General features: G+C 45.9%; 1 protein-coding gene across 1 annotated transcript in view; it reads right to left on the bottom strand.

The window, feature by feature from the left end:
* The window catches only part of UTRN (utrophin), a 615,035-nt gene that overhangs the window by 436,093 nt on the left and 153,376 nt on the right, over nt 1-25,566 (bottom strand). The window contains 3 exon segments of the mRNA XM_075064018.1: nt 4,789-4,969; nt 5,216-5,454; nt 22,431-22,518. Of these exon segments, the coding sequence (XP_074920119.1) occupies nt 4,789-4,969; nt 5,216-5,454; nt 22,431-22,518 (508 nt within the window).

Raw genomic sequence — 25,566 nt, 5'->3', positions numbered from 1 at the left:
GTGATTTCACATCATCCTGCTACACACATCACACCTCAATTTAAGTAGTCATGAAGGGTGCAAAAAGATATTGGGATTTTGTGAGATTTAGTTGGTCAGATGAATCCTCTAGAACAGGCCTGCACAACATACGGCCCGCAGGCTCACTGTGCGGCCCACAGCAGGGAATCAAAGGGCTCTGGGCTGCCTGCAGCCGCAGGGAGCCCAGAGATCTTTAAATCCCAGCAGCAGCAGGGATTCAAAAGGCTCCCCACTGCAGGCAGCCCAGAGCCCTTTAAATCTCAGACACTGCCAGGATTCAAAAGGCTCTGAGCTGCCCGCAGCGGCGGGAAGCCCAGATCTCTTTAAATCTCAGTCGTGGCCGGGATTAATAGGGCTCAGGCAGCCCAGAGCCCTTTGAATCCCGGCCGCGGCTCCAGCGAATGGGCTGGGGCTGGAATTTAAAGGGCTCGGGCTCCCCTCAGCGGCAGGAACTCTGGGCCCTTTAAATCCCTGCCCCAGCCCCGCAAAGCTCCAGGATCCCCCAGCCGCTGGAGCCCCAGGCCCTTTAATTTGCCCCTGAGGGCTCCCAGTCACCTCTTCAGCTGGCAGTCCCTGGTTGTTTTAAAATCAAGTACATCTCCCCACTCCCAACCTTCTTTTTTGGCCTGCAGCTGTTTTGGTGGAGCAGCGCTGGGAAGAAGGGTTTGTTTCTGCAGGGTTGGGCAGTGCTGGGGCGGGGTGTTTCCACGGGGCCGGGAGGTTCTGGGGTGGGGGGGCAGTGTTTCCGTGGGGCCGGGGGGGTTCGGCCATCAGCTGTTTTCTTTGGAGTAATGTGGCCCTCGCCGCTTTATGAGTTGTGCTCGCCTGCTCTAGAACAATGGTCCTCAAACTGGGGTCACCCGGGCTGGCGTCAGACTTGCTGGGGCCCAGGACCCAAGCCCGAGCCCCATTGCCCGGGGCAAAAGCCTTCAGACCAAGACTATCAGCTCTGGCTGATGGGACTTCAAATCTGTCCCCACTCACAGCCGGGCTCGGGCTTTGGTTTCAGCCCACCCCTAGCCAAGGGCGGCGGGGATGGCCAGGCTCAGGCTTTGGTCCCCCTTCCTGGGGTAGTGTAGTAATTTTTGTTGTCAGGAGGGGGTTGCAGTGCAATAAAGTTGGAGAACCCCTGCTCTAGAAACTCTCTAGATAGTCACAACTAATGAGGTCTTACAGCCATAGCCTTTCTGCAATACCAAATCTCTCAAGGATCATATACAAGACAGCAGTAGATAGGACTGAAACCTGCTTTGTAACCTATCTTTAAAGTCATTTTCATGTATTTTACAGGTTTCCCATCTCCTTTTTTTTTTTTTTTTTTGTCAATTATTCTTCTTTCCCTCAAAATTAATTTTAATCATGTTCCCTTACCAGCCATTCCTCCAGAGTTCCCTCGTATATCTGCTACACAGCAGTGTTTCTCAACCTTTTTGTTACCATGGACAGGCCTTCCTAAATTGTGCCTTCCTAAATTGTGTCAGGGAGACTTCAGCAACTGGCACTGGTCCATGGACCAGTCACTGAGAAACACTGGCATACCAGAACTCAAGTCTGTTAGAAACTCTTTCTTTGCTTAAGATTTCTTCTATGTAATTTCAACCAAATTTGCAGACACCACCAAAATCATAGAGGTAAACAACATATAGAGCACAACCTATCTGCAAAGTAACCAGCAAAAGTGAGAGCAGTCAAGTTTGCAAGCAACAAGAGGAGACGATGTTAAAAAAAAGTTGTACACCGAGGAAGAAATAAATAAATAGCAGGCACGAGATGAGAAGATGTACCTAACCAGTTGCACTATGTTGCTACATTATTTTCATTTTGTCTGTATCTCCTTAATACAATCCTGATACTAATTTTTAATCATATACAGCCATATAATTGTTGCAGGAAATGTGGGAGATCAGACTGGAAATTCAAAATGGAAGTTTCCTCAAGAGTTACTTCAATTGTGGTTCTATTCTGAGAAGTGCCTATGTATAAATAGGACACAGCAGATCAGTTATTTGTGTCTATTTAGAAGCCTATAAGTTCAGCAACTAAATCAGTTTTCACTACTTTTTACTCTAATTGGCACCAGAGAACCAACACAGCTTCTTGTGCACCATGAGAAATGCTTGTTAATTTTCCATCAGTTATATCCACACGGAGGGCAGAAAGCACAGATGACACTGCAGGCCTAATTACTATAGATATTGTGACAAAGTTCCTCCTCTGCCTTGCTGGGTCCTGCACTTATTGGCACATTTGCTCACCTCAGTGATCTTTCCCGCAGTCTGATGAACTCCTCCTGTGTCTGATCAGAAGTTGGGAGGATTGGGGGGAACCTGGGCCCACCCTCTACTCCGGGTTCCAGCCCAGGGCTCTGTGGATTGCAGCTGTCTATAGTGCCTCATGTAACAGCTGCATGACAGCTCCACATCCCTGGGTAACTTCCCCATGGCCTCCTCCAAACACCTTTATCCTCACTACAGGACCTTCCCTCTGGTGTCTAATAATGCTTGTACTCCTTAGTCCTCCAGCAGCATACCTCTCACTCTCAGCTCCTGGTGCCTCTTGCTCCCGCTCCTCACACACACTTCCTCTCCTCTGGCTCCCCCTCACCTGACTGGAGTGAGCTGCTTTTTAAACCCAGGTGCCCTGATTAGCCTGCCTTGATTGGCTGCAGGTGATCTAATCCTGATTACTCTAGTGCAGCCCCTGCTCTGGTCACTCAAGGAACAGAAAACTACTCATCCAGTGACCAGTATATTTGCCCTCTACCAGATTCCTGTACCCCACTGGTCTGGGTCTGTCACAATATGTAAGCAGCTATCTTGACTTTCATGGGGCACAGGGGGAAAACTACAGAGAGGAGCCAGCCAGAGACTGCAGCTTGTAAGGGCAGAAGTAGCCAAAGCAGGGACTTCTGGACAATCAGAACTTTTTATAGTTTTAACTGGTGCTGATTGGCTGTTCACTCCATTCACCCCCTTCCCTCAAGCCTCTTCCCCTTAAGCTTCACACCAAACCTGCTCCTCTTATCACTCACTCCTCTGCCTTGCCCCCTTCACTTTCTATTTAACTTATCCCCTTCCTAACAAAATCCACCCACAAAAAAAGTGGTACTAATATGTTGTTTGCTGCCATCACACGGTTCTCTTTGTTTAAGACCCTGTGTCTGTCCCATCTATTTGGCTTGTAAGTAAGCCTATAATTTTGTCAGACATTTTTAGTAAAGATCAGGGACACGTCACATGCAATTTACAAAAATTCATGGAAGCTGTGACCTGTCCCTGACTTTTACTAAAAATAGCCATGACAAAATGGGGAGGGAAGAGGGTCCAGCACCCTACCCTGTGTGGATTCCCCTTCCCCCTGCACAACTGCCAATAGGGATACCCCGCAGCTCCTGGCCACCAGGAGAGGTGGGGGTACCCTGCAGCTCCCAGCAGCTGTGGGATGAAGTCACAGAGGTCTGATTCTGTGACTCCTCTGACCAAATCATAACCTTACTTATAAGCTCTTCAGAGCAGGATTCATGTGTTTCTTCGGTGCCTAGGATAATGGGGCTTCCACAGGAGGTTGGCCCTTAGTCACAACTAACATCATAAACATGATTAATAATAGATCAAAGGCTAGCAGAGCTAGCAATTAGGACTTGTTTTTTAAACTTGTAAATTGAACACATTTGATAAGGAAATCAGAGACACGATAACCATGGAACCTTACTATTATTATATGTATTATCAATTATTTTGATTGCTGTAGTGCCAAAGGGCAGCAGTCAGGGCTCCATTACGCTAGGCACCCAAAAATCATGTGAGATGGTTTCTGTCCCAGTGAGCTGACAATCTAAGTATAAGACAAGAGACAACAGGTAGATACAAAAACAGACAACAGAAATACAAGGTAATACTGAGACACTGATAACCTTACAAAGGCACTTTATCAACTTTTAGAAGAGAAATGTATTTTAGACATGGTCCACAAAATAGGAAGTTTTGAGAACTGTGGCCTAACCAACCAGCCAACAATCATAAGAGAACTAAGTTTCTTGGCAGCACAGCAATTTATCCCATAATTTTAACATATACAATTCAAAAACCATATTTTTTTTTCCTTTCTTAGACTATAATTGGCTGCTGCTGGACCTGGTCCTACAATCCTACAAATTCCCACTGTAGTCAATAGGAATAGTGCTGGAGTGAAGGATTACTGAATCAGACTGATAAATGTATCACTTTTTCAATTTATTATATATTGTTCCAACAGTGTACTATGCATCTTCATAAGGGGTGAACTGTCCTTGACAAAAATAGTTGTAAGAGGTTTCTTTAAAAATGTTACATAGTATACTGAGGACTATTATAAATATATCAAGAGAAATAATCTGTCCTTATATTACCTTTCAGACATTCTAATCATTCCTTTCAGAACTTTCTATCATTTTTTGAAACTCTCTCTGGATATCACTGACTTATAATGTAACCTACACAAAGAACTGGAAACTTTTTTAGAACAGACTGTCTTATTGTGGATAAAAGAGGAAAATGGAAAAGCTACTTTTATATTTCTACACAGCTACAAATTCTACATGGCACTTGCAGTGTGTCAATCAAGACTCAAGACAATCATGCATATTATATAACGCAGCAGCAGTTCTTTCCAGGCTCTGAGTTCATCAGACTGTGCACCAAAAGAGTATGTATCAAAATCTGATTTTTAAAAAGGACAGAATCAAGAGAGGCATCAATGTGATTGAAATAGAAGAAATGGAATATTTACCTTTCTTCAGCTGCTGCTGTCGTTCTTCCAATTTGTGTCGGACAGTTCTGAAGCAACCAGTAATACTGCTCAAGCTGTCCTGGATGAAATTTGGAGCATCAGGTTGGGATGTGAGCACCTTACAGGTAGCAGTCTGATGTTCTATTTGAGGGCACAGACTTAACAGATGAGTGAGCTCCCGCTGTGAAAGATTAACAAAAACAAAACAAGATATACATTTAAACTGTTTTGTATAAATACTTGTGCTATGACTATTCAACAGATTTAGGATAAAGTTTTCAAAAGCATCTAAATCCCATAATTTTAAATGAGATTTGAGTGCTGTTGAGACAATTACCCTTACACTGTTGACACAGGCTAAACTAATCCGGGGTATTCCGTTCTTCCAGAAGTTTAATACCAAAGTAAACAAAGTTGCCAACTTTACCTCACATGACTCTTTTAGGGTTGTTAAAGGTGGCTGTTGCGATGCTGAAGTGGCATTTTTTAGCCACACCTCCTTCTCATTTACAATCTTCTCAAGTTCACCCATTTCCCTGAAGTATGTGTTTATTTCATCCTGGTACTGTATCTTTCTTGCCAATTCCTCTAGGTGCATTATCAGCTCTTTCCACTCTATCAGTATCTTCTCCAGGGCATTTTTCACATCCTCAGTAAAAAGTCCCTCTGTGTCAATGAAGGAAATAAACCATTGTGGTTACGGAAACTGCAACACATCTTGATTTACAAATATCTAATCATTCCATTTTTCAGCTATACTAATGCAAACATATACATGTTTCATCTATAAATCAGAGGTTTTGTTTGTTTGTTTTTTACTTCCAAGCCAGCCTTCCTTGAAACTATGTCTAATAGTGGTAACAAGCATTTTGGCTTTTAATTTCAAGCTTATAATATAAGTAAAACTTAAGGTATGTCTACACAGGGATAAAAAAACATGACTAGACTAAGTCAGCTGATTTGAGCTCATGGAGTCCAAAAATCACCGTGTACATTTTCTGGCTTGGGCTCCAGCCCAGGCTCCAGGATCCTCCACCTTCATGGTCCCCCGTGTGATGTTGCAACTCTATGATTTTATGAAAATATGCTGATGGAACTGAAATATGCTTCATGCAAAACGTCTCTTGTAAGGTATCATTATAAAGCTTATAATCTGAGTGTGGTCATCCTATTTGTATAAATGTACCACTCTTGTATCTGAAACTAGAAATATGAAATATAACTCTGAGGGCCTACTGTAATTATGCAAAGTGTGGGCCATTAATGGTGGTTTGGAATTTGATGACTCCTATTAACCAAGACAATTGACTGCAGATGGGTCTGTTTTACCTGTAAGTCTTCTTGTATACCTGTGTGCTGACAAGTGGGCAATGAAGTTTTATAGTGATATGTGACCACCTGAACTGGAATCCATCTTTAACCTGGTGTCTTTCCATTGAGAAGAAGGGGGTGGGAACCCAGAGAGGGACAAAAGATTCCCACCTTATGCAAAAGATATATAAATGAGTGGAACAGAATAAAGGGAGGAGCCATGATGAAGAATCCCCTAGCTACCACCTGAGCCAGAACAAGGGCTGTACCAGGAGTAAGGATTGTGCCTCGACTAGGAAGGCATCCAGTCTGCGAAAGAAACATATTGAAACATCTCTGAGGGTGAGATCTTATCTGTATTCAGTTTCTTACTGTATTAGACATAGACTTGCGTGTTTTATTTTATTTTGCTTGGTAATTCACTTTGTTCTGTGTTACTTCTTGGAACCACTTAAATCCTACTTCCTGTATTTAATAAAATCACTTTTTACTTATTAATTAACCCAGAGTATGTATTAATACCTGGGGAGAGGGAACAAACTGCTGTGCATTCCTCTCTATCAGTGTTATAAAAGGCGAACAATTTATGAGTTTACTTTGTATAAGCCTTATACAGGGTAAAAGGAATTCACCGTATTTGGGTTTTAGACCCCATTGGGAGTTGGGCATCTGAGTGTTAAAAACAAGAACACTTCTGTTAGCTACTTTCAGTCAAGTTTGCAGCTTTGAAGGCAAGTAATTCAGACCCTGGGTCTCTGTTGGAGCAGACAGGCATGTCTGGCTCAGCAAGACAGTGCTGAGGTCCTGAACTGGCAGGGAAAGCAGGGGCAGAAGTAGTTTTGGCACATCAGGTGGCAGCTCCCAAGGGGGGTTCTGTGATCCAACACATCACATCCCAAATGTCTACACAGCCATTTTTAGCTCTGCAGCCTGAGCCCCACAAGCCCAAATCAGTTGACCCAGGCCAACCATAACTGTGAGTACCCCACTTCAACCTCCCTAGTCACTCAATTACAGATCTAAAAGTCACAATTCTCCAACAAAAAACTTCAAAAACAGACTCCAATGAGAAACTGCAGAACTGGAATTAATCTGCAAATTGGATACTATTAAATTAGGCTTGAATAAAGACTGAGAATGGATGGGTCATTAAACAAAGTAAAAACTATTTTTCTCCTACTGTTACTCAAACCTTCTTGTCAGCTGTTTGAAATGGGCCATCCTGATTATCACTACAAGTTTTTTTCCTCCTGCTGATAATAGCTCACCTTAATTAGTCTTGTTAGAGTTTATATTGCAACACCTATTTTTTCGTGTGTGTGCACGCGCGCATATATCTATATACATATGTATAGATGATACATATATATAGATGACAGATCTTCCTACTGTATTTTCCACTGCATGCATCCAATGAAGTGGGTTTGAGCCCATGAAAGCTTATGCCCAAATACATTTGTTATCTCTAAAGGTGCAACAAGTACTCCTCATTCTTTTCACTCCCTCTGACAAACAAATTCACAGTTGACAATGATGAGCAGTCACCCGTTTTTTATTTTAAATACTGAATAATATTTTGGAAGTCAATATTTAAACATCTTAAATCATTAAATAAAATTAACTTCATTAAACAATGGGTTATTTAATGAAGAATTCCCTGAGCACTGTAGAGTTACTCTTGAAAAAGGCAAGCAGCAAATTACCAAGCATCAGTCCGTAACTGCTCACTGGGTCAGTAAATTTGTCGAAAGGGTGATTGTCAGGCTGAGAAAGAGGAAGAACAATACCAAATGTTACACTGCAGACAGATGTGATTAATAACTAGATAGTAATATGAATAGTAGCTGCAAAACACAACATTGCCAGCCCAGAGACTGCATGAAGCATTTTTCTTTCTCTACTAGCTCTCACGCACTTTCTTACAAAAGAGACTGAATAAATTTGAACAACCAGTACAATACATGCCTTGAAGATATAACATTGTAACACGAACTGACTTCATCCACACACTTTTCTCGCTCTGTTTGTATTTTTTTTCCCCCCCTTAAAGTGGGTAAGTTATTGGGGATTTTGTCTACACTAAAAAGTTCTGTATATGCTTGTCTTCATCACACTGCCTTGAAACTTGCAATTACTTTCAGTGCTGATAACACCACAATCTGTAGTAAAAACTGTGGCTTGTTGCAACATAACGTAATACAGTGATCTTATAGATACTTTCCAGATTCATAACCTTCATCCCTGAAGCACCATTATTAATAAGCTATCTGAACATTCAGGTATATGAAGAATTTGTAACTTTAATTAGCAAGCCTGTAATATCTAATACTCTAATGACTGAGGCACTCTGAATTACAGCCTAAAGTAATCAATAATTCAGATTCTTAAAAGTACTCTTTATATCTTGCAGTTGCATGTTTGTGTTGCTACTTCTGTTTCAAGCTGTCAATTCTTTATACAAGGTGTATTTGGATGAGGCCTTATGAAGTATATTCACTGGATGAAGAAGTCAAAAATGTTGAGAGAAATCTACATATTTTGTCTTGCTTGACATTATATATTTTCCCCTTGACAGAAAAGTTAAGCAATACTTTTATAATATCCTATTGTTAAGTGGCACTACCAAATTTTGAAACATGTGTTTTGCATTATAATCAATATGCAGTGCTTGTAAAGGCCAAAGACCTTCATAATTTAGAAAAGAATACATTCCTCCCCAAAAGAGGTTTGAAGACTAGAAACAATTACAAAAGCAGCATAAGTTTTTACTGTCTCACTTTATACTGAATTAGTTGGCTAGTCAGCTTGTGAGAGATTATGACCCATTGTAACAGAGACCCAGGTGCAACATTAAGCATCCCTGTATTCTCACACTATACGCTATTGTAATAATCTTTGTACAAAATGTCTTTGAGGTATCATTTGAAGACTAACAACTCAACTGAATCAATTGATTGTACACAATATTACTGTATGATAAAAGTGTATAAAGTGAGGTCTTCTCTGAAAGCTAATGACACACTGGTGACTAACATCATTGTAAGATAATGCATTAACACTATATAAGGAATTACAGATACTCATTGAGATTAGGCTGTACTGTCTGCTGAGACAGGAGAGGATGTCACAGCTATCTACCTGTCTCTTATGTAAATTAAGCATGTTGGAATCAAACAACGGAAGCTCCATTACACAGAAATTATACTGGGGATGGGAAGCCCACAGGAAGGGAAGAAGAGCATGAAGTTACCTTGCCTCTTGAAACAAAGGCCACATCTAAGGCCTGGTCTATACTACGCGTTTAAACCGATTTAACACTGTACCCGTCCACACAACGAGGCCCTTTATATCGATATAAAGGGCTCTTTAAATCGGTTTCTGTACTCCTCCTCAATGAGAGGAGTAGCGCGAAAAATTGGTATCATCATATCGGATTAGGATTAGTGTGGCCGCAAATCGACGGTATTGGCCTCCGGGCGGTATCCCACAGTGCACCATTGTGACCGCTCTGGACAGCACTCTCAACTTGGATTCACTGGCCAGGTATACAGGAAAAGCCCCGCGACCTTGTGAATTTCATTTCCTGTTTGGCCAACGTGGAGCTCTGATCAGCACAGGTGACCATGCAGAGCTCATCAGCACAGGTAACAATGCAGTCTCCTGAGAATCGAAAAAGAGCTCCAGCATGGACTGAATGGGAGGTACTGGATCTGATCTCGCTATATGGGGAGAGGATTCTGTGCTAACAGAACTCCGTTCCAAAAGACGAAATGAAAAAACATTTGAAAAAATTTCCAAGGCCATGATGCAGAGAGGCCACACAGGGACTCAGTACAGTGCAGTGTGAAAGTTAAGGAGCTCAGACAAGCCTACCAGAAAACCAAAGAAGCAAACGGAAGGTCCGGGGCAGGGCCGAAAACATGCCGCTTCTACGCTGAGCTGCATGCAATTCTAGGGGGTCCGCCACCACTACCCACCCCTGTCCGTGGATTCCGAGGTGGGGTGTAATCTCAGCCATGGCTGAGGATTCTGCGGACGGGGAAGATGAGGAGGAGGAAGAGGAGGACGAGCTTGCAGAGAGCACACAGCACTCCGTTCTCCCAACAGCCAGGAGCTTTTTCTCACCCAGACGGAATTACCCTCCAGCCCTCCAAGCCACTAGCCCAGACAATGAAGCCATGGAAGCGAACCTCTGGTGAGTGTACCTTTGTAAATATAAAACATGGTTTAAAAGCAAGCGTTTTTTAATGATTGATTTGCCCTGAGGACTTGGGATGCATTCGCGGCCAGTACAGTTATTGGAAAAGTTTGTTAACATGTCTGGGGATGGAGCGGAAATCCTCCAGGGACATCTCCATGAAGCTCTTCCTGGAGGTACTCCAAAAGCCTTTGCAGAAGGTTTCTGGGCAGGCAGCCTTATTCCATTCCACCATGGTAGGACACTTTACATGCCATGCATGTAGCAAGTAATCTGGTATCATTGCATGACAAAGCCTAGCTGCGTATGGTCCCGGTGATTGCTGGCATTCAAGCAACATCCGTTCTTTATCTCGCTGTGTTATCCTCAGGAGAGTGATATCGTTCATGGTAACCTGGTTGAAATTCAGGAATTTAAGTAAGGGGACAGAGATGGCCATTCCTACTGGGCTGTTTGCCTGTTGCTTAAAAGAAATCCTTCCTTGCAGGTAGCCAAGCGGGGGGGGGGGAGGGAATAGCGCTGAGCTTTTTCGCGTTTGGCTAGCAGGGATCTTCCCTGCTACCAGCCACGGTGGTGGGGGAGGAAGGGGGTGATTAGCAGTGATCTTCCATGATACCAGCCATGCGGTGGGGGAGGGGTAAAGCGATCATCCAGAGAATTGGATGGGGGGTGGTTTCTGCTGCTGCATGTTAACAGGAAAGAAGCAGCACTGAACGGGATTTGCTTGGTATTTGGGAAAAGGAGGGCACTGTGTATATGAAGGCTGCAGAAGCCGAAAGACAATGGCTTACCATGGCCGCATGCAAGCTGAATTCTGATGCCCGGACCTGCGTCTGTGAGATCTCTAACACCAGAGCCGCAGGCACTCAATATTAAGATGCAAAATGCGACCTTGTAGTGAAATCACATGTGCTATGTAAGGTGATAGTGTTGTTCACTGTGAAAGGTATAACCATTGTTCTGTAAAATGTATCTTTTTAAATACTTCTCTCCCTTTTTCCCTCCCTCATGCAGCTGCAATTTTTCAAGCCTCCCTGCTCCTACTCCATCCCGAAGGCTATCTCAGATAAGGCGGAGGAAAAAAAAGATGAGACGAAATGTTCTCAGGAAATCATGGAAGTGACCCGCAATGAAAGAGCTCATCTGAATGAGTGGAAGACGTGGTATCAAATTACAGGAAAGATGCCAGTGAACATGAGGACAGGAGGGACGCTCGAGATGAGAGGTGGCGGCAGGAAGATCAGAGGTGTAGGCAGGAAGATCAGCGGTGGCGGGATGCAACGCTGGGGCTGCTGCGTGATCAACTGACATCCTCCCGACGTCTGGTGGAGCTTCAGGAAGAGCAGCGGGTCACAGAGTGCCGCTGCAGCCCCTGTGTAACCACCCTCACACCACTCACCATGTTCCATATCTTCCTCACCCAGACGTGTAAGAACGCGTGGGGGAAAGGCTTCGTGCACCCGCCCACTCCACCCCCGTGGATAGCCCAACCAAAAGGCTGTCATTACTTTGAAATGTTTTTAGTGGCCTTTTCCTTCCCTCCTATCCTCCTCTCCCAAACCACACCCGGGATACCTTGTCAGTTCTCTCCCTCTTTTTATAATGACTTTTTAATAAAGAATACATGATTTTTAAACGATAGTGACTTTATTTCCTTAAGCAAGCTGTAATCGAAGGGGAGGGTGGGTTGCTTACAGGGAATGAGTCAATCAAGGGGGGGGGTTCATTCAAGGGGAAACAAACACAACAGTCACACCATACCCTGGCCCATGATGAAACTCGTTTTCAAAGCTTCTCTGATGCGCACCGCTTCCTGGTGTGCTCTTCTAATCGCCCTGGTGTCTGGCTGCGCGTAATCAGCGGCCAGGTGATTTGCCTCAGCCTCCCACCCCATATAAGGTCTCCCCCTTACTCTCACAGAGATTGTGGAGCACAAGCAGCAGCAAATAACAAAGGGGACATTGGTTTGGCTGAGGTCTGAGCGAGTCAGTAATGTGCGCCAGCGCGCCTTTAAACGGCCAAATGCACATTCTACCACCATTCTGCACTTGCTCAGCCTGTAGTTGAACAGCTCCTGACTACTGTCCAGGCTGCCTGTGTATGGCTTCATGAGCCATGGCATCAAGGGGTAGGCTGGGTCCCCAGGATAACTACAGGCATTTCAACATCCCCAACTGTTATTTTCTGGTCTGGAAGTAATTCCCTTGCTGCAGCCGTTTAAACAGAGTAGTGTTCCTGAAGACGCGAGCGTCATGAACCCTTCCTGGCCATCCCACGTGGATGTTGGTGAAACGTCCCTTGTGATCCACCAGTGCTTGCAGCACCATGGAAAGTACCCTTGCGTTTATGTACTGGGTGCCCTGGTGCTCCGGTGCCAAGATAGGGATATGGTTCCATCTATCGCCCCCCACAGTTAGGAATCCCATTGCAGCAAAGCCATCCACTATGACCTGCACATTTCCCAGAGTCACAACCTTTCGTAGCAGCAGCTTAATGATTGCTTTGGCTACTTGCATCACAGCAGCCCCCACAGTAGATTTTCCCACTCCAAATTGATTCCCGACTGACCGGTAGCTGTCTGGCATTGCAAGCTTCCAGAGGGCTATTGCCACTCGCTTCTCAACTGTGAGGGCTGCTCTCATCTTGGTATTATGGCGTTTTCAGGGCAGGGGAAAGCAAGTCACAAAGTTCCATGAAAGTGCCCTTACGCATGCAAAAGTTTCGCAGCCACTGCGAATCGTCCCAAACCTGCAAAACTATGCGGTCCCACCAGTCTGTGCTTGTTTCCCAGGCCCAAAATCGGTGTTCAATAGCTAGAACCTGCCCCATTACCAGCAGGATCTCTTAAGTGCAGGGGCCCGTGGTTTGAGAGAATTCTGCGTCCATGTCCTCATCACTCTCATCGCCACTCTGTCGTAGCTGCCTCCTCTTCCTCGCCTGGCTTTGCAGGTCCCGGTTCAGCACAGACTGCACGAGAATGCACGAGATGTTTACAACGTCCACGATTGCGGTATTGATCTGAGCAGGGTCCATGCTTGCCGTGCTATGGCATCTGCACAGTTCACCCAGGAAAAAAAACACAAAGCGGTTGTCTGCTGCTTTCAGGGAGAGAGGTATGGCTGTACCCAAAACCACCCGCGACAATGATTTTTGCCCCATCAGGCACTGGGATCTCAACCCAGAATTCCAAGGGGCGGGGGAGACTGCAGGAACTATGGGATAGCTACGGGATAGCTACCCAGAGTGCAACGCTCCAGAAATCGACGCTAGCCTCGGACCATGGATGCACACCGCCGAATTAATGTGCCTAGTGTGGCCGCATGCACTCGACTTTATACAATCTGTTTTACAAAACCGGTTTATGTAAAATCAGAATAATCCCGTAGTGTAGACGTACCCTAACTTACAGACCTATATTGGTATAATTACATTGCTCAGAGGTGTGGATTTTTCACACCCCTGCTCAACATGGTTATATTGAGCTAACCCCCTATGTCAACAGAAGAGCTTTTCCCATCAACATAGCTACCGCCTCTCGCATAGGTGGATTAACTACACCGACAGGAGAAGCTCTCCCATGGGCATATGAGCATCTTCAATTAAGCACTGCAGTTGTGCAAATGCAGCATTTTAAGGATAGACCTGCCCAAAATCATTGAATTTTGGAACATATAAGTGAGGACAGAAGCTGTCTTTGTCATCCATCAGTAGACAAAACAAGAGGCCAGAATTCTTGCAAGCTGAGAGGATGTCATTCAACCAAGTGGTGGTTGAAAATCTCTGGAACCAAACATAGGTGAGTAACCTGCTTAGGCAAAGATCTTTCACCTAAGACAACAAAGGAAGCTAGCACCTTGTACTTTTATGGAAGGTCCTTATTGAGGGAAAGTCAGACGTGGCTGGGAAGAAGAATGGCTGGCGAGAGAAACCATCTCGAACAAAGCCTGTACCTTGCTAGATTAAGATTTAGACTTTTAGAAGCATATTTTATTTTGTTTTCCTTATAACTGTCTTCATTTCTTAAATTTTAACTCACTTAAAGTCTGGGATATACACCTTAACACACTTAAAGCCGCTTTCTCCAAACAAGGACAATCCACCAGGGAAGTATGTCAAATCATGGAACAAGCCACCCAAATATCCCAGAAGAACCATCCAACCGCACACCCCTAATTATCACCTGCTACCCCACACTCGAAAAAATATGGGATATCAAACAAAAGACGGTTACTCACCTTTGTAACTGTAGTTCTTCGAGATGTGTTGCTCATATCCATTCCAGTTAGGTGTGTGCGCGCCGCGTGCACGTTCCTCGGAAGATTTTTACCCTAGCAACACTCGGTGGGTCGGCTGGATGCCCCCTGGAGTGGCGCCGGATATATACCCCTGCCGACCCAGCCACCCTTCAGTTCCTTCTTGCCGGCTACTCCGACAGTGGGAAAGGAGGGTGGGTTTGGAATGAATATGAGCAACACATCTCGAAGAACAACAGTTACAAAGGTGAGTAACCGTCTTTTCTTCTTCGAGTGCTTGCTCATATCCATTCCACTTAGGTGATTCCCAAGCCTTACGTAGGCGGTGGGGTCGGAGTGAAATGTGGCAGAACGTACAAACTGCTGAGCCAGAGGCTGCAACATCTCGACTGTTGAACCAGAGCACAATGCGAAGCAAAGGTATGGACCGAGGACCATGGAGCTGCGCAACAGATCTCGTGGATACGAACACGAACCAGCAAGGCAGCAGATGAAGCCTGAGCCCTGGTAGAAGGCACGGTGATGTGGCTTGGGGAAATATGAGCCAAATCATAACAAGTGCGGATGCACGCCATCACCCAAGATGAGATCCTCTAAGAGGAAACAGGTAGGCCTTTCCTTCGGTCTGCTACCACGACAGAGAGTTGGGGCGTGTTACAAAATGGTTTTGTCCGCTCAATATAAAATGTGAGCGCTCTACCGACGTCCAGGGAGTGCAATTGTTGCTCCCATTGCGTTAAGTGTGGGTAACATGAAAGGCCGAAACCACCTTAGGGAGGAAAGACAGTGTACGGCGGAACCACCGCAAGAGCCCTGAGCTCGGAGACTCGTCTGGCCAATGTAATGGCTACGAGGAAAGCTATCTTCCAAGACAGGTACAGCAGTGAGCATGTCGCTAACGGCTCGAATGGGGGAGACATAAGTCTGGTTAAAACCAGGTTGAGGTCCCAGGTAGGGGCTGGGCGGCGTGCTTGAGGGTATAAGTGCTCCAAGCCCTTGAGGAACCTCGAAACCACAGAGTGCAAGAACACGGAACGCCCACCTTAGCCTGGGTGGAAGGTAGAGATGGCTGCCAAGTGTACCCTCAGCGATGATACCGCTAGGCCCTGCTGTTTTAGGCCAGGGGTAGTCCAAAATAGAGGGGATCGAGACCTCAGTAGGAGTAAGATCAGGCGTTTCACACCTGTAGGAGAAACGCTTCCACTCGGTCAGGTACGTTGACCAGGTGGAAGGCTTGCTGCTACCCCAGTTTAGCCACGCAGCAGCCACACCGTGAGGTGAAGAGACTGCAGGTCCGGGTGGCGAAGCCTACCGTGGTCCTGAGTTATGAGGTCTGGGTGGAGTGGCAGGGTAATTGGGTTGGCTATCGACAGGTCAAGCAACCTTCTGTATCAGTGCTCCCTGGATGATCATAATGATGCGCGCTCTGCCCCTGTGGAGTTTCAGCAGGGCCCTATGAATCAGCGGGATCGGTGGGAAGGCATAAAGGACTTGGCCCTTACACGGCATCAGGAAAGCGTCCGAGATCGATCCTGGGGGGAGACCTTGGAAAGAGCAGAACATCTGGCATGTCCTGTTCTCGCTGTAAGCGAACAGGTCTATGTGGGGAAAAATCCCCACTTCTGGAAAACAGAATGCATCACATCGGGGCAGATCGACCACTCGTGAGACAGGAAAGACCTGCTGAGTCAATGTGCCAAGGCATTCCGAACGCCTGGGAGAAAGGACGCTACCAGATTTATCGAGTGGGCTATGCAAAAAAGTCCCAGAGATGGATGGCCTCCTGACGAAAGGGGGAGGCCCACGTCCATCCCTGGTTGTTTATGTAGCACATGGCCGTTGCGTTGGCTGTAAACACTGGGACACCACGGCCTTGCAGCTGCTGCTGGAACCTCAGGCACGCCAGGCAGACTGCTCTCATTTTTGGACATTTATGTGGAATGACAGCTCCTGAGAAGACCAAAGGCCTTAAGCTCGAAGGTGGCCGAGGTGAGCACCCCAGCCGAGAGATGACACATCCGTCGTCAGGGACATTGAGGGCTGGGGCGGATGGAACCGCATCCCTGCCCACACCAGAGAGGGAGTTAGCCACCATTCTAGGGAGCCTAGGGTGCTCAAGGGAATAGTGACTATCGTGACCATCGGGTCCCTGTCCGGGCGGTACACCGAGTTGAGCCAAACTTGGAAAGGACGGAGGCAGAGCCTGGTGCGTTTGGTTACAAACTTGCAGGGAGCCATGGGACCCAGGAGATCGAGACAAGTGCGAGCCGATGTCGTTGGGAAAGTCTGCAGACCCCAGGTGATTGTTGCCATCGCCTGAAACTGCGGCTGTGGTAAGCAGGCTCCGGCTAGATCGGAGTCCAGGATAGCTCCTAGGAAGTCTAACCTCTGCGGGGGAACCAGAGTGGATTTTTCTATAGTGATCATCAGGCCTAGATGTGTGAATAGGTCCTTGACGATGCCCACATGCTGAGTGATTTGTGTCTCGGAGTGTCCTCGGATAAGCCAATCATCCAGATAAGGAAAAAACACATATCCGACGTCGGCGGAGGTAGGCGGCGACTACGGGCCATACACTTTGTTAATACCTGTGGGGCTGTAGAAAGGCCAAACGGCAGGACCGTAAACTGGAGGTGCTGACGATTGGCTAGAAAGCGGACATATCTCCCGTGCAGAGGGAAGATGGCGATGTGAAAGTACACATCCTTCATATCGAGGGCAGCATACCAGTCTCCAGGATCCAAGCAGGGATACCATGCAGAACTTCAACCGTATCATAAACGGGTTGAGTCCTCGTAGGTCTAGGATAGGTCTGAGACCTCAGTTCGACTTGGGGATTAGGGAATAACGGGAGTAAAACCCCTTGCCCCTTTCGTCCATCGGCGTCTGCACCTCTTGTAAGAGGAATTGCTCGTGAGAGGGGTCCTGAAGAGGGACAGGGTTGGAACAAATTGGAGGTGGTGTCCATACTCCACCATGCGGAGGACCCAGCGATCTGAAGTTAACTGGAATCATGCCAGGAGGAAGTAGGAGTGGGATCCCGGCCTGTAACTGGTACACCGCCCTCGGGCACACCTTCGAAAGTTCATCTTTGGTTCCGGTGGTGGTTGCGAGGGACCTTGATCTTGGCCCTCTTGGGGTCCTGACAGTCATCTGCGACCAGCTCGGCCGCGTCACCTGACAAAGTCCTGACTCTGGCTAGGCACAGAGTACGGCAGCGTGGCTGGGGACGGAAAGGCCTGCGTCTGGTCACCGGCGTATGCACGACGAGAGCGCGCATTAGGACCCTGTTGTCCTTCAGGCTTTGTAGCCTGGGGCAGTCTTTGCCGCGAAGAGGCCTTTACCATCAAATGGTAAGTCCTGAATGGTATACTGCAGCTCCGGCGGGAGGTTTGAAACCTGAAGCCATGAGATGCGCCTCAAGGCAACACCCGAGGCCAGAGTCCTGGCTGCTGAGTCTGCTGCATCCAACGAGGCCTGGAGGGAAGTTCTGGCCACCTTTTTCCCTTCCTCCAAGAGGGCAGCGAACTCTTGGCGGGAGTCTTGAGAGAGAAGCTCCACAAACTTACCCACCGCCACCCAGGTGTTATAATTATAGCGGCTAAGCAGACTTGTTGATTTGCCACCCAGAGCTGTAAGGCCCCTGCAGAGTACACCTTGCAGCTGAGTAGGTTCATTCGCCTAGCCTCCTTCGATTTTGGGGTTGGCGCCTACTGGCCATGCCATTCCCTCTCCTTAACGGCCTGAATGACTAGTGAGCAGGGAGGAGGATGGAGATACAAGTAGTCGTACCCTTTAGAGGGCATCATATTTACGCTCAACTCCCCTGGTCGCAGGACAGATAGAGGCTGGGGACTGCCATATAGTATCGGCATTCGCCTGGATGGTCCGAATAAACGGGTAGGGCCCCTCTAGCGGGGCATCCGCCAATAGAATGTCCACTACCGGGTCCTCTACCTTCGAGGCCTTCTCCACCGGGAGGTCCATATTGAGTGCTACCCTCCTTAGGAGGTCCTGATGGGCTCTCAGGTTGTTGGCGGGCACATGAGAATTGCGGTCCTGAGCATAAGAGCTGTCCGCGTGGGATGACACTGATGTGTGTCTGGATGACCATGGAAGTACTGAAAAGCCATGGGCAGAGTCTCTGTCTCTATCGGAACTTGACCAACTCAGCACCAGGGACCGGTGCCGGGAGGCGTACTGGTACCTGGAACGAGATCTGGACCTGAGACCAGAGCGGTGCGGGACGTCGACCGAGATCTCGAGGTCGGGAGCGGCTACGGGAGTCACGGTGCCTGTAGCGATGCCGGGAGCCAGAACGGTGCGGAGATTAGCGGGTCGGTGAACGGGACACCAACCGGTGCGGTGAGTGCGACCGATGCCGAGGAGAACAGCATCGGGACTGCAAGTGGCGTCGGAAGCAGGAGTGCTGACAGGACCTGGAGTGTCTGCGGGACCGTGATCATGAACGGTGCCACTCTGCTGTGCCAACAGAGGATGGTCGTATCAAGGGAGGCTTGCCAAGAGACTGTATTACCCGCACCGGCGGTGCCGAGGGTTCAGGCAGCATCTACTCTGTCATGGCAATGAGATCCCTCACCTTTGGGAATGTCTCCGGCATGGAGGGAACAGTAAGCTCAACCACAGCGCGTACCGGGGAGCTGTCAGGCACCGGATTCGACGGCCCTCGTGGGACCGGGATTGACGGTGCCGACGTCATCAGTGCCTCGGCAGGTGTCAGTGCCGGGCAATCCGACTTAGACGAGCTCTCTGGCTGCGGTGCAGTTGGCACGGAAGCAGCAGGAGCAGGAAGCTCAACCACTGCACATGCCGGGGAGCTGTCAGGCACTGGCAGGAGGAGTTGTGGGCTCTCTCGACCTCAGAGAGAGGGAGCAGTGCCGAGTTGACTTCGGTGCCGGCAACGGCCGGTGTCAAGAGGCCTTCGCAGTGCCGGCGGGGTCCGGTGCCGGGGAGGAGCTTCTGCCCACCGAGTGGCCAACGCTCGGTGCAGAAGGTGGAGGGTAAGTGAAAGTCCTACTCCATTTTGTTCTCGGCTTAAAAGCCTTGCAAATGGGGCACTTAGCTGTGAATTGCGATTCCCCGAGGCACCTCAAACAGGAGTCACGCGGATCTCCTGTCAGCATCAATTTGTGGCAGGCCGAGCACGATTTAAGAACCAGTGAGCCGGGCATGGGCTCTGGCACCGGTTGCGGGGAAGGGGCTACTCCCCGAACCCCGCTAGTAAAGAAAAAACATATAAGTATATAAATATATATATATAAAAGGATTATAAATATATACACAAGAACTATGAGTAGCTAGGGAAGTGGAGGTCAGCTAAGCCGCACTCCACTGTTCCAACGACCGACATGGGCGGTAAGAAGGAACTGAAGGGTGGCTGGGTCGGCAGGGGTATATATCCGGCGTCATAGTGGCGCCACTCCAGGGGGCGCCCAGTCGACCCACCGAGTGTTGCCAGGAACGTTCCGAGGAACGTGCACGCGGCGCACACACACCTAACTGGAATGGATATGAGCAAGCACTCAAAGAAGAACAAGCCATACTCAATAAGGACCCCATCCCGAAGAAAATCTTTCCTGAACTCCACTTCTGGCCTTCAAACACCACCCCTTGCCTCTCCAAACTCCTCATCAGAAGCAAGCTCTCCACAGACCAGGACACACCAACTTAAAGTGGCACCAGACGCAAAATTTGCAGACATATCTTCACCACCACAAAGATCAAAACTCTTAAATGCACTCACATAGGGAAAATGATAAAAGACCAAAAACACCCTATCATCTGTGGATGAACACACTTCATAAAGTGATCAACCTATTTCTGACCTATCAATCCTCATCCTCAAAGAAACTTACACAACACTTTCAAAAGATGAGCCTGGCAGCTTAAATTCATAGCTCTGCTAGATACTAAAAATCATGGACCCCTCTTTTTTTGTCCTGTGACGGTGGAGACATTAATGAGCTACTCAACCTTGAATGGTCCCTTAGAACGTGTGCTAACTACTTATGCTAAACAATCTGTTCCATCTTGCATTTAGCCATGATGCTCGGAGTACCTTTTATAGACCTGAAGAAGAGCTCTGTGTGGTTTCAAAGCTTGTCTTTCTGACTATCAGAAGTTGATCCAATAAAAGATATTGCCCCACCCACCTTGTGTCTATTAATCCTAATTTTGTTTAAAAATTTATTTCACTTTACCATAAACCAACTCAGTACTGTGTTTAAATAAAAAGGTGCATTAATTAATAAGCTGTGATGTGTTTGTGAGTCTTTAAATAAACCATATTTCTCTGAACTACCCAGAAGAGGGTTGGACATTGCAGAACACATGGTTTTGGGAAAATCTGGGACTGGGAGTGTGTTGGAGTCACCCTGCAAGTAGCAACCATGGCTAGTGGAATCTAGAGTAGGAACATGGACCGGCTGCTGAGGTCAGTGCTGCTGAACCAGAGTTGTCTAGCACACAGACACTCAGGGTGCAATCTGCATGCTGGCAAGCTGGTTGTGAACAGCCCAGGTCAGGAGCAACAACAGCAAAGCATTGAGAGACACCTAAGGTACAGGGACAGACAACGACAACCTCTCACTGGTCTGGACGGCACCCCAGAACGTGACACCAGGTCACTAACAAAATTAGAGATTTCACCCCTAGCAGGAAAAGAATCGTCTGGCTAGAGACTCCTAGCAAATGAGGGCTTTCTGAGTGGGAAAAGCCCAACTGTTGGGTAGCTTGGCAGAAGTTTTACAAAATCTATCAGAAAAAATGGTCAACACCAGTGGTGTGCACCATGACACTTAGTAAGGAATGCAACTCTACATGTGTATGTGAGGTCATGACCTTGTATGTGCGAAGGATCTCATTTTGTAGAACATGTTGCATGACCTCTTGTGTGTGAGGTCACATGGTGTGGAGGATGCCACCTGGTACTACAAAATGATGTCCTCCATGAGTGTTCAGAGACAAGACAGAATCATCCTGTGAGCACAGCCAACCCTTGGGCATGTAATGCATGTGTGGCATACACAGACACTACCCCTTTGACTAGCTGAGGACTCTGCTAATCATAACTTTGGTACCAGAGTGCAATTGTGGACTAGACCTCAGAGCAACCAATATTCTGTCTCCAGAGTATGTGAAGAGCTGCTTTACAGGAGAATGAGACATGCTTTACTGACAGCATTTCATTGTATTTATTGGAATTATTATCTAGCAATCCTTTGGCATGGCTAAAAGATTCAGTTTTCACTGATGTTAATGTAAGTTTTCAGAAGTTGAGGTTTTAACAATCATTCACTCTGATCATAGCTTGAGCCGTAATCTTCTCTTCTGCCTTTGTACCATGGGTAGTGACTATATTACCAGAACACACTGAAGAGAATTTTTACACTGAATCACAAACATGCATAAAACAGACAAATATTCAGAGACAGATACACTGATACTTGTCCAATCCAAACTTTGCTCTAAAACAGCAGGCCAATAACATACAAAAGTCTTGAAGACAAATTCTTTGTGTAAGATTCCAAAAGAACAACACATAATTTTAACGTTGCCTTTTTCAACATCTTCAGATGAATAGAAAACAAAACAGAAGACCTAAGACAAAGTGAATGGACACGTGCTACTTTAGAGAAATGTTTTCAGAGCTGATCTTTCATAAGTTTGCTTAACATTCATATGCATTGTGTTCATAAACCCCAATTAAGACCCATTCAGCTTTCTAGAAGATAAAGAGTTGAAGAAAGGCTTAATCTGGAAAAAGTACCTTCAATAAATGCCTCTGCTTCTACTCCGTCAAGTGCTTAAATCACTTGCCTCCACCAAAACAAAATGAAAGAACTTCAAAGATCTCTTACCTTTTCCCATTTGATCCAACAGATTCTGTCCACTTTGGCTCAGATCATCTAACCTCTGGCTTTTCTCGGCCATTTCATTTTCTAGGGCCTGTGAATCAAATCCCAACAAAGAACGTTGTTTCAAAGATGGGCATTTGAATTGACACAAACTTTTTCAGTACAGCACATAATACATACTTCTCTACCACTCCCCAGGTAATTCAGGATTTCTTGCAGGAGATTCCAGTTGCAAACAGCAACACATCTTTGAGTGTTTGTTAGTCACGTTCACTTCAGAAACTAATGCCAAACTGTATTGTACAGTAATACTTACTGGTCACAAAAAATGGTTAATCATAGTATCATGACAATAAAAATAAAAGGTGACCAAAACAGTCTGGTTAGCCAGCGATGATAAGATGTGGAAACTTTCATATATAAATTCCAATTCAAACCTGAAACATGCTGCATGTGACTAACTACTCAGTAGTCATTCAGCACCCCATGGGAAAGTGACTTTTCAGTTAAATTTGTATTAAAAAATATAGTAAAAATAAACACCTTCATTGGAAATCTCAGCAGAAAACAATGAGGTGAAGGTAACATCCCACGTACTCAGCAACACAGGCCAGCAAGAGCACATCACACTACACTCTCTGTACTGGCTCCCCATGGAATATTTTGTTCCCTCTATTTTAAGCCAACACAAGCATTTTTTCTCAGTGCCGGTTGCAAGTAGTTGATAAAACACTGCAATTTTATTCCTAGTGTTATTGTAGCACTCTTGGTTTTTTGTTTGATCCATGTTTATTATGCTTAGTCCAAGTCAAATTCAGACACTCGGTAAAATTTCCTGGCCTTTTATTCTTGAATTCTTGACTCCCATGTTCTTTCCAGTTAAATGTGTGTGCCTTAAAGAGTCTCATTTTGGTCTCCTAAACTTTACTGGCAAACTTTCATAAATTCACAGGAGTAGGATTGGGCCCCAAATTAACAGTAAGTGGACAGTGTTATCCACTAAGTAGAGCTAACTGCAGTAATTTACATTGCGAGTGGCAGAGCTGGCCCTGCAGGTGAATGCTATTCTGTTAAAGAATGCATCAAATCCTGTGAAATCTGAAGCTTCCAATTCACCTAGAAAGCAGATATTGCAGATGCAAGCTTCTCCAGCTTGCCCTGCCTATACGTTTTTAATTTGTTCTTTTGGGAATGCTTTGATGCTTTAACAATCAGGGCTCCAGACATATTTTTTCCCCCTTCATACTACACTCATCATGAGAAGTGGAAGTGTTAATTCTTTCAAATAACTGAAGCTTCTTTTCCCTCCTACCATTTCCCCCGAAAAAGCTTTTTTTTTTTCTTTTTTTAAATAATTGAGTAATGAGAGAAATCTGAGTCGAATTAACGTGCTTTCAAATGTGGTGCGAAGGCAGTGAGTGTCACGGTCATTTTGATGCAGACTTCACTCCCAGAATGTAACAGTGGGCTGAAGGCCTAGAAACATGTCCTCTGTACTAATGGGCGTATTGCTCCAGTGTGACTGCCTAAGGGGAGATGGTTCCTCAGATAACCTGTGCCAGCGCTGTGGAGAGCCCTGAATACTAACTCCCCAACTTTGAATTTAATTTCTTAATCAAAACTGTCAAAATCATTTCCCTTCTTCCTTCCTTTTTAAATTGGGGGCCTGTCTTAAACAGATAGCTAAGGGTTAATGTTTCTTTTACCTGTAAAGGATTAACAAAGGGAACCCAACACCTGACCAAAGGACCAATCAGAAAACCAGATTTTTCAAAGCTCAGGGGAGGGAAGTTATTGTTTTTTTTGTATTTACATGTGTGTAGTTGCTGGAATGTTTAAATTGTATCTCTCTTTTTGAATAAGGCTGTTTATTCATATTTTTCTTTTAAGTAATAGCCCTGTGTATTTGTCACTTGATGCAGAGATCATGTTCATGTGTTTTTTCTTTCTTTATATAAAGCTTTCTTTTTAAGACTTGTTTGAGTTTTTCTCTCTGGGTAGGCTAAGGAACGAAGGGGAGGGAAATTCTCTTTGTGTTAGATCTACGGAGGGTAAATCTCTGCAGCACCAGGGAATTGGTGGGAGGGGGAAGAGAGAGAGAATCTTTTCTGTTTCCTTGTATTTGGTTGTCTCTTTGTGGAAGAGAAGAGACAAATGCTTCTTGGTATTGTGATGTAAAGAGGTTGCATCAGTAACTCTCAGGTTAGCCAGAGAGGAAATTCTGGGTGGGAGAGAGAGGGGGAAGGGAAGTGGGTTATTTCCCTTTGTGGTAAGACTCAGGGGTTCTGAGTCTTGGGGTTCCCCAGGGAAGGGTTTGGGGAAACCAGAGGGAGCCAAAACCCTGAAATTTTTGGATGGTGGCAGCGAGATCAAATCTAAGCTGGTAATTAAGCTCAGAGGGGTTCATGCTAACTTCTCAGGTTATGAACGCTAAGGTTCAAATCTGAGTAAGAAGTTATGATAGGGCCCGGGGGAAATTATTGGTTCAGATTGACTTCTTTAACTTATTAGTAAATATAGGTCTGTCATATTGAAACTGGAGTGGCTCCATCTTCCTTCTTAGCTCTTCTCTCCTTTTCATTCCCCAACATGTCTGTTTTGCTCAGGTCAAGCAGCTCAGCTGAATAACCCTTCACATCCTTTACCCACATTTCACTGTTTCGTTTTGTTTTTAATTTTTTTTAAAATCAAACACATGCCAGGAAGCCCCTGGCTACTCCCTCTTCTGCCATGCATCTATCCCTCCTTCCAGTTCCCCCTCAAAATGCATCTCTTCAAGGAGATATACAAGCCACAGTCTAAAGTTGTTTTTTTTTAAACAATAAGCCCCCTTGATACATGCCAGTGATCTCATGAACTTAATGTTTGCACACTCATCCTTTTCTCCATGTTTGTCACCTCTTCTACCTCTTGTCTTAACAGAGGCTCCAAGCCTGCAATTGACAATGGACAGGTGAACTGCTATACTTCCCTGGAACCCTTACTTAAATGGGGCTCCACAAAGGAGCATGCCGTCTGAATGTTGTAAATTACAGAATCGGGATCAGACTGTAAACTCTTCTGGGCAAGGACTCTTTTGTGAAGAGCCTTGCACATTTATGGAGGCTTTATAAATAATGATTAATAAATAATAATAATA

This window comes from Chelonoidis abingdonii, chromosome 3 (genome assembly GCF_003597395.2).
Source record: "Chelonoidis abingdonii isolate Lonesome George chromosome 3, CheloAbing_2.0, whole genome shotgun sequence".
NCBI lineage: Eukaryota > Metazoa > Chordata > Testudines > Testudinidae > Chelonoidis > Chelonoidis abingdonii.
This window is presented reverse-complemented; position numbering and strand designations above follow the sequence as displayed.